This window comes from Pararge aegeria, chromosome 10 (genome assembly GCF_905163445.1).
Source record: "Pararge aegeria chromosome 10, ilParAegt1.1, whole genome shotgun sequence".
Taxonomy (NCBI): Eukaryota; Metazoa; Arthropoda; class Insecta; order Lepidoptera; family Nymphalidae; genus Pararge; species Pararge aegeria.
This window is the reverse complement of record NC_053189.1, coordinates 6,934,530-6,948,150: the sequence shown is the minus strand read 5'-3', so window position 1 is coordinate 6,948,150 and position 13,621 is coordinate 6,934,530. Positions and strand designations below refer to the sequence as shown.

The window sequence follows — 13,621 nt, the reverse complement described above, 5'->3', positions numbered from 1 at the left end:
TATGTATACCTGTTCTAGTTTTCCTTACTGGGGTAAATCGATTGTTCGTTAGGAATATTTACATATCTTTTCAAATTCCCTCGTTAATAAGAATTAAATCTTACAAATATTTTTTTTCCACCTTTCGCTATCTACGAAAAACATCAAATTTGAATGTTCCAAAGAATTGTCTTTTATTGTATTCCTAATAATGATTTAAGTAAACTGATGCAATAGTCATTAGATAAATAATTGACCTAACTAAAGATTAATTCTGTAGCGTCTTTTTTCTAGAGGGATACATAAAATTAAAGGAGCAAGCATTAAAATAAAAATTATGCGGCAAATCGCGTTGGTCATAATCAGCAAAGAGTATCTACCTATTGCGGTCTTAAAATATGAAGTCAATAATGAGTCTTATTATTTTGTTCATATGACTGTAATTTGCTTGCCGCGGTGCCAATACGCAGGTGTGTTTATTTTTCATTAAGTAGCTAGTAGGTTATCTTTGTAGAGGTTTGACATATATAGGACATAGAATCATATAAATAGAAGCGCTATTGTAAAGAAAATGTTGTCGCATGGTCTGTGATTTACCAGTGGGTTGCACGCGGGTTTTAAATAAATAAAATAAACAAATATAATACGACAATACACACATCGCCATCTAGACCCAAAGTAAGCGTAGCTTGTGTTATGGGTACTAAGATGACTGATGAATTTTTATGATTAATATTCATAAATACTTATAATATACAAATAAACACTCAGACACTGAAAAACATTCGTGGTCATCACACAAACATTTTCCAGTTGTGGGAATCGAACCCACAACTGGAACATGTGGGAACATGTGGTCGGTAACGGTTATATATATTTCACGTACTATTAGTACAAATGCAACACACCACTGCACAATAAATGAGTCTGTACTACGTTCTGATCCATTTATTATACAATGGTGTAATAGTGGTGTACTCAGAAGTCACCTAAGTTTTCTCGTACACCGGTGGGATAAAACAATTTTTTTTATAACCTTTCCACGATTGTATGCTTTTGCATTTATAACATTAGTTAGGATCTAGGCATACAAGACAACACCGTGGCAGCTTATAGTAATAACACGATAGTATTTAATTGACCAAATATCAATTTATATTAAAGTTACGTAATTACGAAATACAGCTTACTAAAATACTAAGTGAGCGAATGTAATATGGCGACTAGAAGCAGCCACTTTTATCACCCGATAAAACTAACCTAACCACAGAAATATTTGCTTAACCTCACGCGGGTAACAGACTACACTTTTTTATATTTAAGTTGCCGTTTTTTTTATTTTCTCTTTATAATATCCCATATATAAATTGCACCTTTACCGGGTTATTCGCACAGGGCGCAGAACTTTTAAATACATCACTGGCTTATTGGAAATTAACAAAGCCCCCAGCGGACCAATTAAGAAGCTCTGCAGCCTTGTTTTATATTTCATGTTAACTAACGTAACTCCGACATTGCCATACTTAAACCTGACTCTTCATATTATTATCTACTAAACCTCAAGATGAAGCCACGATAGCTTAGTGTTAAAGCTTACAGCTTTACTTTCGGGGGTCTGAGTTCAATCCCTGGCCTTACACTTAATCAATGAAATTTTAAATTTTAAAATATGTTTTGTTAAGTTACCAATTTTTAACAAAGAAATACTCATATTATCTGAGATGTGGTATTTTTTGTTATACTTATATAGTAAAACCACAGAATTATGAATATACAGAAACCGTGCACACGACTAATATTGAATCATCAAAAACCAATCTACTTTAGCAGTGTCACTTCATTCCATCTAGCAGTTGACAGTAATTATTTTACATCGAATGTTCAAACGTTTACCACAAAATGGGGAAAATGGGAAAAGTTTGTGGGCTAGCAAAATTCGCGGGTGTGAATGAGACGTGTGCGGGGCGTTTACATTGTTTTCGAACACAATGCACTGCATTCAATAATGGCTGAATAAGGGTTCTGTGTGTTCTTAATTCTGTGACTAAACATTAAATTGCGAATAAATAATATTTTTTAATGAGCGACGAAATGTCAAATATATGCTTGAGTAATATTAACACAATTGGATTTTATTAAAATAGAAACTGCTTCTTGCAGTCTCGAGGCACATTACAATACGCGTCTTATTTATTTTAATATAAAAATCTGGCAAAAGGTTGTGGCTCAATTGTTGTTTCATGTTAAGTGAACCGTCCATGATCTTCTGCAGCACCATAGTAGCCGCCTTTGCCAGTTTTTAAGGACTTATTCGCCCATTGAATAGAACACCAAAACATAGTTATGTCTAACCCAGTTCCAATACATTTGAATGCTTCCAAATAACGCAAAATAACATCATTTTCACTTGCGTACATTATATACGCAGACGATAGGATTCCTTTTGTCGTGGAAACACGTTTACGGGCACTTTTTTAATTTTATGACTTTCGATAGGTAACTTCAAACGCGGTAAAATACGAAACACCTGTACAATAAATCAGTAGATACTGCAAATTTTGCCGACCAAACATAATTCAGATCTGCCTCAACAGGGTCTGTTTATCTGCCTTATCTACGGTACCGGCCAATTAACCTAGAAACCGTGGGATCCTCATAATTTAATACACTAAAGGGCATTTTATACACCGACAGCGTAATGGCAACAATGAAATGAACAGATATGCTCTCTTTCACCCTTGTTATTTTAATACTGGGAAGATAAATTATGACTTTTATAACGTAGCGGTGTGTTCGGAGCCGTATAAAATATGTAGTGTAGTGTTTTAGTAGCAGTGGTGCTTTTTGTGACTAGAGTTCGTCCAGACAAATATCTACTCTCTCTCTCTCCCTCTCTCTCTCTCTCTCTCTCTCTCGCGCTCTCTCTCTCTCTCTTTCTCTGTTTCTCTATGGTAGTTTCTTCTACTGTTACTAAAGATCGTTGGTCCTAGTGAGATCTCAGCTTCGAATCTGCAAACTATTGACTCCATCAGCCTCAGTTGGAGGCTATTCTGTCAACTGGTCAGTCTATCTCGTTAGTGAGCGGCCTCTGGGTCTTTTCTTTGGTGTTATCTGTGACTATATTTTTTTCTGTCGCTATTTTTTTCTGTCGATATTGTGTCGTGTCCAAAACACGACAGCAAGCGTTGGTAGCTTAGGAAGTATCTGGTACCACTGTACTTATTTCTGCCGCCAAGCAGAATTTCTGTGTTCCGGTCTGAAAGGCAACTCAGTTTGATGGACACAGGGCACTTTGTATGGACTGCGAAGTGTTACTGTTTATAGGCAAAGGTTTTTTAGTTAAAATCAAATGGGGTCATCTGCTCGGCCCGTCAATTATTATCAATAAAATTAAAAAAAACTTAAACTCCTGATATATATTCCCGGTTGGAGTTATTATTTATTTTGAAGAATAATATTATTTAGCAAATTTTCAGATTATCCTCCTGATAATGCTCCGGTATCGGAACGAATAATGCGTAGAGAATTTGATTCGAAGGATCGGTGCAGTGTTGCTAATAAAATTATAAAATATAATATAAATTTCACAGTACAGATTTGTCCGGTAAGCGTGACTTATAAAAAATTAACATTATTGATCATTATATATTCGGCATAGTTACGCATGTTTCTTTCTAATGAACATACCACGAGACGCTATGAACAGCGATCTATGGGTTTGACATTCAGTCACCACGTACGAAGCACTGTTTATCCACTTTTCTGATACGTACTGTTGATATTTGGAACGCTATTTCGGCGTCGCTTCCTGCAACATGCTCGTACAACCTTTTTCTAGGCAAGCTCTCCCCTACGTAGACCTCATTATTGCTTTCCATCAGGCATGATAGTCGTCAAGCGTTAGTAAAAAAAGGCGTGCCGCTAAGTGAATTAGCATTTCGGTATAATGCCGCGTAGCAAACCAATCATGCAAAAGTATGGGTTTAGTATAACTGCCTTATCCCTAACAGGTTAGCTCTGTCCAGCTTAGTAAGAGTTCAGTCTATTAACCCAAAGAAGAAGGAGAAGAGTTCAGTCTGACTCTTCGACATGATGATGATGATGATGATGAAGAGTGCAAAAGAAGATTAGTTTCTATTCTCACTTTGCTACAGCTTTAGCCTGCTGTCGTTCAGCTCCGTCTCACCTACCAATTAAAAATATATGCACTGCCAGGGATTATGTCATGATCTTTCGGGTTTTTTTTTGTTCCAATGTTTCTTAGTTTTTCAGAGATTTTTTCTAGGTTGGTAGGTAACTCATTCACTCATTTACATTAGGATTTATCAATTCACTGATTCACAGACAACAAAAATAACGAATTTGTATACTCAGAAACTTTCAGTAACAAATTCTCTTAAGCAGCTTAAATAGCTATAAATTGGATAGAAACAATCGGCACAATCAACAAGAAATCCCGAATCAAAATAAAAGAAAAAGGCCATTGTTAAATTGAGAAGAAAAACAGGATTTTCAGATTTATTTAATAATCGAATTCTTCATATAAAGTTAGTCAAGTCAAAGTCATGCCGTCGTATGATTTATTCTCCTAGTAATCATATTATGTCGAATGTTCAAGTGAATGAACTGAAATGAGTTAAGACTCATATAACTATTGAAGTGAAATATCAAATCAGGCTTTATTGTATGATCAGAGGTTGTTTTTTGCACTACCTGGCGTAATTGTGAGCGTTTTGGTGTTAAAAGTTGAAGATGTAGCTTCAGGAGCATTTGGGTATTAAAAATTTCTGTATTTTTGCCAGTCTGATATTTTGGGTGAGACGTGGGGTGAAGAAAACGACGGGGGAAAGAAATATTATTCTGGTGGCGGTTGCTAAACATATCCTTATCCTTATCTTGAACAGATTAAAAATAAAAATTCGATCTGCATTGTGGGTCTAAGATCTTGTATATATACAAGGATTTCGACGCCTTTCCTCTTAGAAAATTAAATTTGAAGGTCTAGAGGCCGGTGTAGTGGTTTATTAAGGAAGATAATTCATAAAATATTTTATTCGAATAACAAGTTACTTAACTCGTAATTCGAATACGGCAAAACATAAGTTTCAAAGAATTAAAAAAAACTAACCACTGACGCTGAAATAGTTTTTCAATAACGTGAGTTTTGAGAGTGGTCGAGTTTTTCATTACTTTTTCAATATGGCCGGCAGCTGCGGAAAATAAAACAGAGTTATTGTGCCTTGTATTGTATCAGATAAAGTACAAGTTTCTTTTAAAGACTACGTGTTGAGCTGCACTCAGTAAATTAAAAGAGTTTTCGGTTTCGGTTCTAACTACAATTGTTTGGGAATGGCTTGGCCCAGTTATGACAGCGGGAATAAGTCCTTTCGCCATCATTATCAAGCTACACCTTTAAAAATAAGCGCTACCCATCTGTTAATACCAATTCCACAGTGATTCTGTTCCACACATATTGTCTAAGCTGATCTCAATTAGCAGATATAATATAAATAATAAATAAATAAATATACTACGACACATACACACATAGCCATCTAGCCCCAAAGTAAGCGTAGCTTGTGTTATGGGTACTAAGATAGCTGATGAATATTTTTTATGAATATAATACACATAAATACTTATATACACCCAGACACTGAAAATCACTCATGTTCATCACACAAACATTTTCCAGTTGTGGGAATCGAATCTACGACCTTGGACTCAGAAAGCAGAGTCGCTGCCCACTGCGCCACTCACACAAGAAAGAAAAGAAAGAAAGAAAGAAACATTTATTTTTTACATTGCGCCACACATTACAATATTCACAACACCACATATGTTATGTGTGGCACAACCTAGAAAAAAGGTGCCAGCTCAGCATTATGCTGCATGCGCCAGTGGGAGCATACAGCGCTGATTTTCAGTTGGCACCTTGTACCAGGTAACACCACGGAAATACGTAGCCATCCACTGAACACATTTTAAGCTTAGTTTAAAAAAAAAAAAAAAAACTAACTAAATAAATCCACAACTATAATAATAATAAATTAAAGTAACATATATTTATAAAAACTTGAAAATAAAAACGTACATATACCATTAACTTATTAAGATACACAGTGTAATATAATAGTAATAAAATTAGCAAGCGGTAAAGTAAAGTATAGTAAATAGGTAATAAGGTAATAAAAAATAAAGGTAATAGTAAATAGGTATATCCCGTAAAACATAGAATAAGTTAAAAGTTATTGCACTACTTCCGATACCTGATAAGTGCTTACAGACTAGAACTACAGTAGTCGTATTTTTAGCAGTAGTGGAACTTTTTTTGACAGAGCTCTTCCGGGAAAGTACCGCCATGCTTATTTTTGCTATATTCCGGTCTCAAGGACGTGGTAGCCGGTGTACATGAGTCTTAACACCTACGCCTCCGGTTGACGGTACTTTGTAGAACTGTTACTCTATCTATGGGCTACGGTTTTCCACCATAAAGTCTGCTTCTGTTCGCCACAAAAAAAAAAAAACAACTGGCGCCATTGTCGGTCTTGTTTCCGTAACACTAAAAAAAAGTTGTCTGAATTCCAATGAGAAGTATTTATATACTTTTTCATATTTTTATGATAATAATTAGCCGATTACCATGCCATCAAATGTAAAAGGTTTCATATATATTTTGTTCTTAATTTTTATCATATGGGAGAAGATTAAAAAATTAGACCGCTTCAAAAATAATTATTTTTGGGTTTTGGCAAGTTAATATTCCAAAAGCACTAAAAAAATGTTCAAATATTATTTTGGAAGAGCCGCCGTAACACAAAAAATTAATAATTCAAATATAAACAAGTTTATTACGTCACTGCAGTCAGTAGTCAAGCAAAAATCCAATAAAATTGTTGTCATACTATATTATTAAGTTAATAAATATGAAATGTGATTACATTGTTTTCCTTTTGCATTATTTGCATTAAATTCAGGTGAGATACGAAAAGTGGGTCGCGAGTGCAATGTGTAAAATGAGTCAACAATAATGCTGGGAAAACACTTTTTGCGATCGGGATATACGAGTATTTACAGCGCCATTGTGATAGAGATGTCAAAATTTACAACTTGAAGGAATGCTTTTTCCGCAATGAAAAATTGCTCGAACAGCATCCTCAGAAGATGTTGATTTTACAATGACCTATTGTTAGGTCATCTTATTGATAGCAAAGCGAGCTAGAGTACTACTTATTTACTCTTAACTCCGGCTGGTACCAGCACAAATGGCCGGGGAATTGGAACCAGGACCTTGTTAAATGTCAACCTTTGAACCAAGGAGGTAGTTAAAAAAACATGTACATACGCTTTGAATTACAAAACGTCCTGTTTTACGTCGTTCGTTTACATTTTATCGGGTCCGGATCGACGGATAGGGACATCATGAATATTCAATACTTTTGAAGGAAACCTTTGTGAAATTTTATGTCTCAACCCATCTCAACTTTAGCTGAATACATCTAAAGTCCTTTGTTACTGAATATAGTATTAAGATCGAAGAAACCTTAACATTCATGATAAATTGTTATGTGCAAAACAATAATTAGTTTAACAGTCAAGTCATTTGACGGCCGACTGGCGCAGTGGGCAGTGACCCTGCTTTCTGAGTCCTAGGCCGTGGGTTCGATTCCCACAACTGGAAAATGTTTGTGTGATGAACATGATTGTTTTCAGTGTCTGTGTGTTTATCTGTATATTACAGTGTATTATAATCGTTAAAATATCTTAGCTATACAGCTATCTTAGTACCCATAACACAAGCTACGCTTACTTTGGGGCTAGATGTTGATGTGTGTATTGTCGTAGTATATTTATTTTATTTATTTATTATTTTGGTTTGTATTTTCTTTATTTTCACTTCTCAGTATTTTAATAGCCGTAAGGGTGTCACTATGGTTGAGGAAGGCAAAGGAAAGGAAGACATGGAGAGAGCTGGGGGAGGTCTACGCCAAAGAGGCGACTTCTACCGTAACCGTACCTAACGGAAAAACTTAAATCACAGATACCTAACTACAACTATATACATAATATTTCTAAGTAATTTAAAACTTCTTTTAAGGATTGTATTTGTGTATAATGTTTAGAAATAAGCTGTGAATTAAAATGTAGGAATAAATAAATTAATAAATAATGTTATATTACAATATGTAATACTGACATTAATATTAATCTTAACAAAAAATGATAATTATGGTAGTAGAATAAATGGCTTTTTTTATTTTATTTTAAGGGTGTCATACCATTGGAGCTCGTCTGACACTGATACTGACAGAGCTCGGCCGGGGAAGTACCATGCTTATTTATGCCGCTAAGCTTTATTGTTGCAATACTGCGTTCCAGTTCGAAGGGCATTGTTACTGGTGTAATTATAGGCACGTGAGGCTAAATACCTATGCCTCAGATTGATGCACACGGGGGCATGTAGGACGTGGTCCTAGCATGCTCTGCAAAGTTTTGCTCTGTTTATAGATAGTTAGATCGATAGTTTTTCACTTATACGATAAATTCATACAAGGGTTCCAAAGGGTTCGACGGCTGAGCGGCGCAGAGGCCAGTGAACCTGCTTTCTGAGTCCAAGGCCGTGGGTTCGATTCCCACAACTGGAAAATGTTTGTGTAATGAACATGAATGGTTTTCAGTGTCTGGGTGTTTATCTGTATATTATAAGTATTTATGTGTATTATATTCATAAAAAAATATTCATCAGCTATCTCAGTACCCATCACACAAGCTACGCGTACTTTGGGGCTAGATGGCGATGTGTGTATTGTCGTAGTATATTTATTTATTTATTTATTTAAACGCACTGGTCTAAGAAGATTGTCTGCAAAGAATTTTTAATATCTAAAGTAGTGTGAACAAAATGAAACGTCGCTTCGGTTTGACTTAATGTAGTAGAAACTATTCGATAATGCTTCAAGCGTTATGCTTTAAATCAGACTTTCAGACTATCAGTCTAGCTCTTTAGCTGAGCATTTGCGGTGCTAGGAAGCCGTTAAAGTATTTTTCACACCACTATCTCGACAATGCCTTATTAGGTGACATGTTATATAATCGTAAGGTATGCCTGATTTATATAATGAGATTACATTGTAATAAAGCCCAATAACAAGGTTCAAATTTGAAAACAATTTTTCAAAATTCAAAATTCAAATTCAAAATTTCTTTATTCATGTAGGCCTATCACAGGCACTTATGAAACGTTTATACATATATGTTTACATAATTGTAAGGGGATGGTGATAACTTCGTACGCCAACCTAAAGCTACGATACAATACGACATTATTCTGTTAAGTATATAACATCTAATTATTAAAGTGATGTATATAACATAAACAGTGACAGTCTAGTGGGTCATACTACAGTTTCCCTAAGGGGGAGTTCGGCACGCACTAGAGTAATTTGAGTTTTAAATTTACGCAATTAAATATGACTTGCTTTAACAGTGAAGGAAACATACCAAGGACACATGCATACTTGAGAGTTCTTTACAATGCTGTCAATAGGCGTGTGTAGCCTACTAATCCGCATTTGGCCAGCGTGGTAGACTACGGTCTAAACTCTTCTTATTTTGTGAGGACACTCGTGTTCTGCGGTAGTCCATAATGATGATGAAGATAAAACAACACAAACAATATCTATAGCCTATAACAGTCCACCTCCCTCCCAATGGAAGAGTTTGCCCATAATCATCAAGAAGACGGGTTGGTGATCGCCGTTCGAGTAGATGGTAGTAATATAACAAAGGTCGCTGCTGCCTGCTCTGCTTAATATTCCCTCATCAGTATCATGGCATAAAAACGTGCGTGTATAAGCGATCCAACCACGCACTTATAATTCAAAATTTCAAAATTCCAAATGCATTTATTTCAAGTAGGCATAATATAAGCACTTTTGAAACGTCAAGTATGTTTCTAGTGACTCTTTACATACACCACCACAACCACACAAGCGCACACACATACACATTCACACACACACATTATTGGACTTAATGGCATTCATTTGTTTTCAGGTTTGTTCGAAACCGAGGGCGTCCGGATACCTGGAACGGAGTGTGATTACCAGTTCAGCCGGTCCGGTAACCGACCGACACACGGTCGACTATACAGCCCGCAATACCCGTCCATATACCCTAACAACGTGCGATGCTCTTATCATTTTCATGCCAGGTATGTTATATTTATTTAAGTCCTACATTAATATTTGTGTGTGATAACCAGCAGTACAGCAAATCTGGTAACCGACCAACCCACGGCCGACCATATAGCTCACAATACTTGTTCAATTTTCCCAGCAACATGCGCTTTTCTTATCATTTATATGCAATTATGTAACTGACATTATCTAAAATTCCTAATTTGTAACTTCACCATAGAAATACTCTTATCTATGTATATAAAAGGCAAAGGTGACTGACTGACTGACTGACTGGCTGACTGATCTATTAACGCACAGCTCTAACCACTGTACGGATCGGGCTGAAATCTTACACAGATAGTTATAACAGGGTAGGCATCCGCTAAGAAAGGATTTTTGAAAATTCCAACCCCAAGAGGGTTAAATAGGGGATGAAATTTCGTATAAAATCCTTTATTTATCTATTTATTTTTTAAGTTATATCCATGAAACTTTGATTTTGTCTTTTTGATTAAAAATATCTTTCCTACAATACTTATCCATATTTTCCAAAAACGAGGCCGGTATCATTTTCATACAAGGTATATAAAATTTGAGTGTGTATATTCAAATACACATTTGATACAAACAGTTTTACCACCACAGTTACTGACCGACAAACGGTTGGCTATACAACCCGCAATACCAATTCTAACCGGAGGACAGTTTTTTAAGCATACAGCCTTCATTAGCTGAAGTAAATTATTGGGATAGCTCAGCCTAATGCACTGTCCCTTTGTCTTCTCCGCTCATCAGTCTTAACTTTGAGGATTATGTCTATAAAAGCTACCAAATTCTAAACATAGAAACTATATTGTATAGAATAAATATAAAATAAATAAATATACTACGACAATACACACATCGCCACCTAGCCCCAAAGTAAGCGTAGCTTGTGTTATGGGTACTAAGATGACTGATGAATATTTTTATGAATTACATATACATAAATACTTAGAAAATACACATAAACACCCAGACACTGACAAACACTTAATGCTCATCACACAAACATTTTCCAGTTGTGGGAATCAAACCCACGGCCTTGGACTCAGAAAGCAGGGTCGCTGCCCACTGCGCCAGTCGGCCGTCTATGACGTCATTGCATTCAGGTGCACAGTTAATTTGGCCGTGTTATACCTCACCAGATCAATGATGTAGTTGACTAAACTTAATTAGGTGCGGTGTTTGATACAAGTTGAAACTAGCTACACCAATACCTAGGTATGGTACCATGATATAGATGCTATTTATTACTTACAAGCTGTAAGCTTGTAGATTATATATGTATATCATTAAATATTATAGCTATTTCAGTTAGTTTTGAAAAATAATCGCTAATATATTATACTAGAATAATATAAGATTAGAAATAACACAACAAAGTTATAAATAATTTCCAATGTTAGGCGACCACTGGTTTTAATGTTTTACAAGGTACAACAACTTGTATCTTACATCTACGTTTTTACTTTTTATATCTTATGTTTTATCAATCGTAGTATAAAAAATAATTTTGTTAAACCACAAGAAGTTCAAATCAGCGACTTTTGTGCACAACACAACTAAACTTGACGGCCGACTGGCGCAGTTGGCAGCGAACCTGCTTTCTGAGTCCAAGGCCGTGGGTTCGATTCCCACAACTGGAAAATGTTTGTGTAATGAGCATTAAGTGTTTTTCAGTGTCTGGGTGTTTATATGTATTTTCTTAGTATTTATGTGTATTATATTCATAAAAAAATATTCATCAGCTATCTCAGTACCCATCACACAAGCTACGCTTACTTTGGAGCTAGATGGCGATGTGTGTATTGTCGTAGTATATTTATTTATTTATTTATTTATTCATTAAACTTGCATTGGTTTATAATTCGTATATGCACACGTATGGAAATAATTTTTCAATTTTATGTTAGCTTTGACACGCTACATCGTATTATTTCCTGGTTCTAAGTCAAAATAACGATCATTTTATATCGATACTCAATATACAAAAAGTATATAGCGTACAATATTATGGGCACAATAGAGTATTGTATAAGGATGCCAACCATGATTGCTTTTCCCGTGAGCGCCATTGATAAACGCCAACGCCAAAGTTTGGCAAATAAGAAATGCTAGTGATTAGTTATGATGCGAAAAACTGTGATACTACACGAAAGGTTAAAAGGTTTCTTTTGAAAAATTCGAGATGTGATGTAGTTTTGACCTCATAATTCCCTTGAGACCGCTCTCGAGTAGCAATTCATCATATGCTTTGAGGTAGAAGAAACGTCGCAGCGGAATTTATTCTCATAAATATCTAAAGCTACAGAAGAAATAAATGTAAGGAAAGAAATAAAAATGGTTTGTTCTATCTTATTTTCATTACAAATACAAATAAAACGACTAGAGAACACAGATCTAGTTCTTATGTCTACAAAAGTAAATGAAATTTTCAGGACTTAAGTTCCTACTTGTTTAATCATTCTCATACGCTTTATATTTATATTGATGACATAACATTCGTTAACTTTTACCTCGTAAATTTAGATTAGATATTAAAACATCTGTGTAACAAACATATTTAAAATTTAAAATATTTTATTTAAATTGGCCCAGTTCAAGAACTTTTGAAACGTCAAGTATGTATGTTTGTTGTGACTCTACCACACACCATACGTACGCTACAGTGGCGTGCACTTCATACATGCACAAAAGCACTGCCTACCCAAATTATTTTATATCGCTCGTATTGGAGGGGATTTTTTCCATTTTATGCCATGTGCTTTATGCATACCCTGGCCAAAGACCCTGGGCACACCACTGGTAGTTTTAACTCCAGGTTTTCCCCAGAACATTTTTTTCATCTTTAATACAAAATATTAAAGGCTACATAGATTTTATAGTTCTAAAATATCAGGAACTCAATATAAGCTCTCACGCTCCGGTTTAACCAACTTTGGAATGGATTTTTGGTTTTTGTTTTCCTTTGTTAATCATAGTGTACTAAAACAGCTTATGGAATCTATTTTATATTTGTCTACTCTTCGAATAATATTTCGAATTCATACATCCTCCACTAGGCTGTACGTTATCTTTCAGTCAGTCAGGAAGTCAGTCACGATTCTGACGTGGCGCATCGAGCAGTGGGTTCCATTCCCACAACTCGAAAAATGTTATTGTTATGAGAATTAATGTTTTTCAGTATCTGAGCATTTATCTGTATATTATTCACACTTATCCGTGTGACCATAACACAAGCCACGCTTGCTTTCGGGCTGGTATGTATTATATTGTCGTAACTTTTTTTTTTATATGTGTAGAATTAAAAAAAAAGATGGTTTCCACTGAAACTAGTGATAAATTTAAAATCTACCACTCTACCATCAAAGTGAAAGCTTAGGATGAGTATTTTTCGAGAAAAATAAACATTCAGTGTT

The 13,621-nt window shown here is 35.3% G+C and overlaps 1 protein-coding gene across 1 annotated transcript in view; it reads left to right on the top strand.

Moving 5' to 3' along the window:
• Positions 1-13,621, top strand: part of LOC120626678 (suppressor of lurcher protein 1-like) — a 377,806-nt gene that overhangs the window by 228,971 nt on the left and 135,214 nt on the right. The window contains exon 6 of the mRNA XM_039894293.1: positions 10,036-10,192. Coding sequence (XP_039750227.1) covers positions 10,036-10,192 — 157 coding nt within the window. The remainder of the gene's footprint in view (positions 1-10,035; positions 10,193-13,621) is intronic.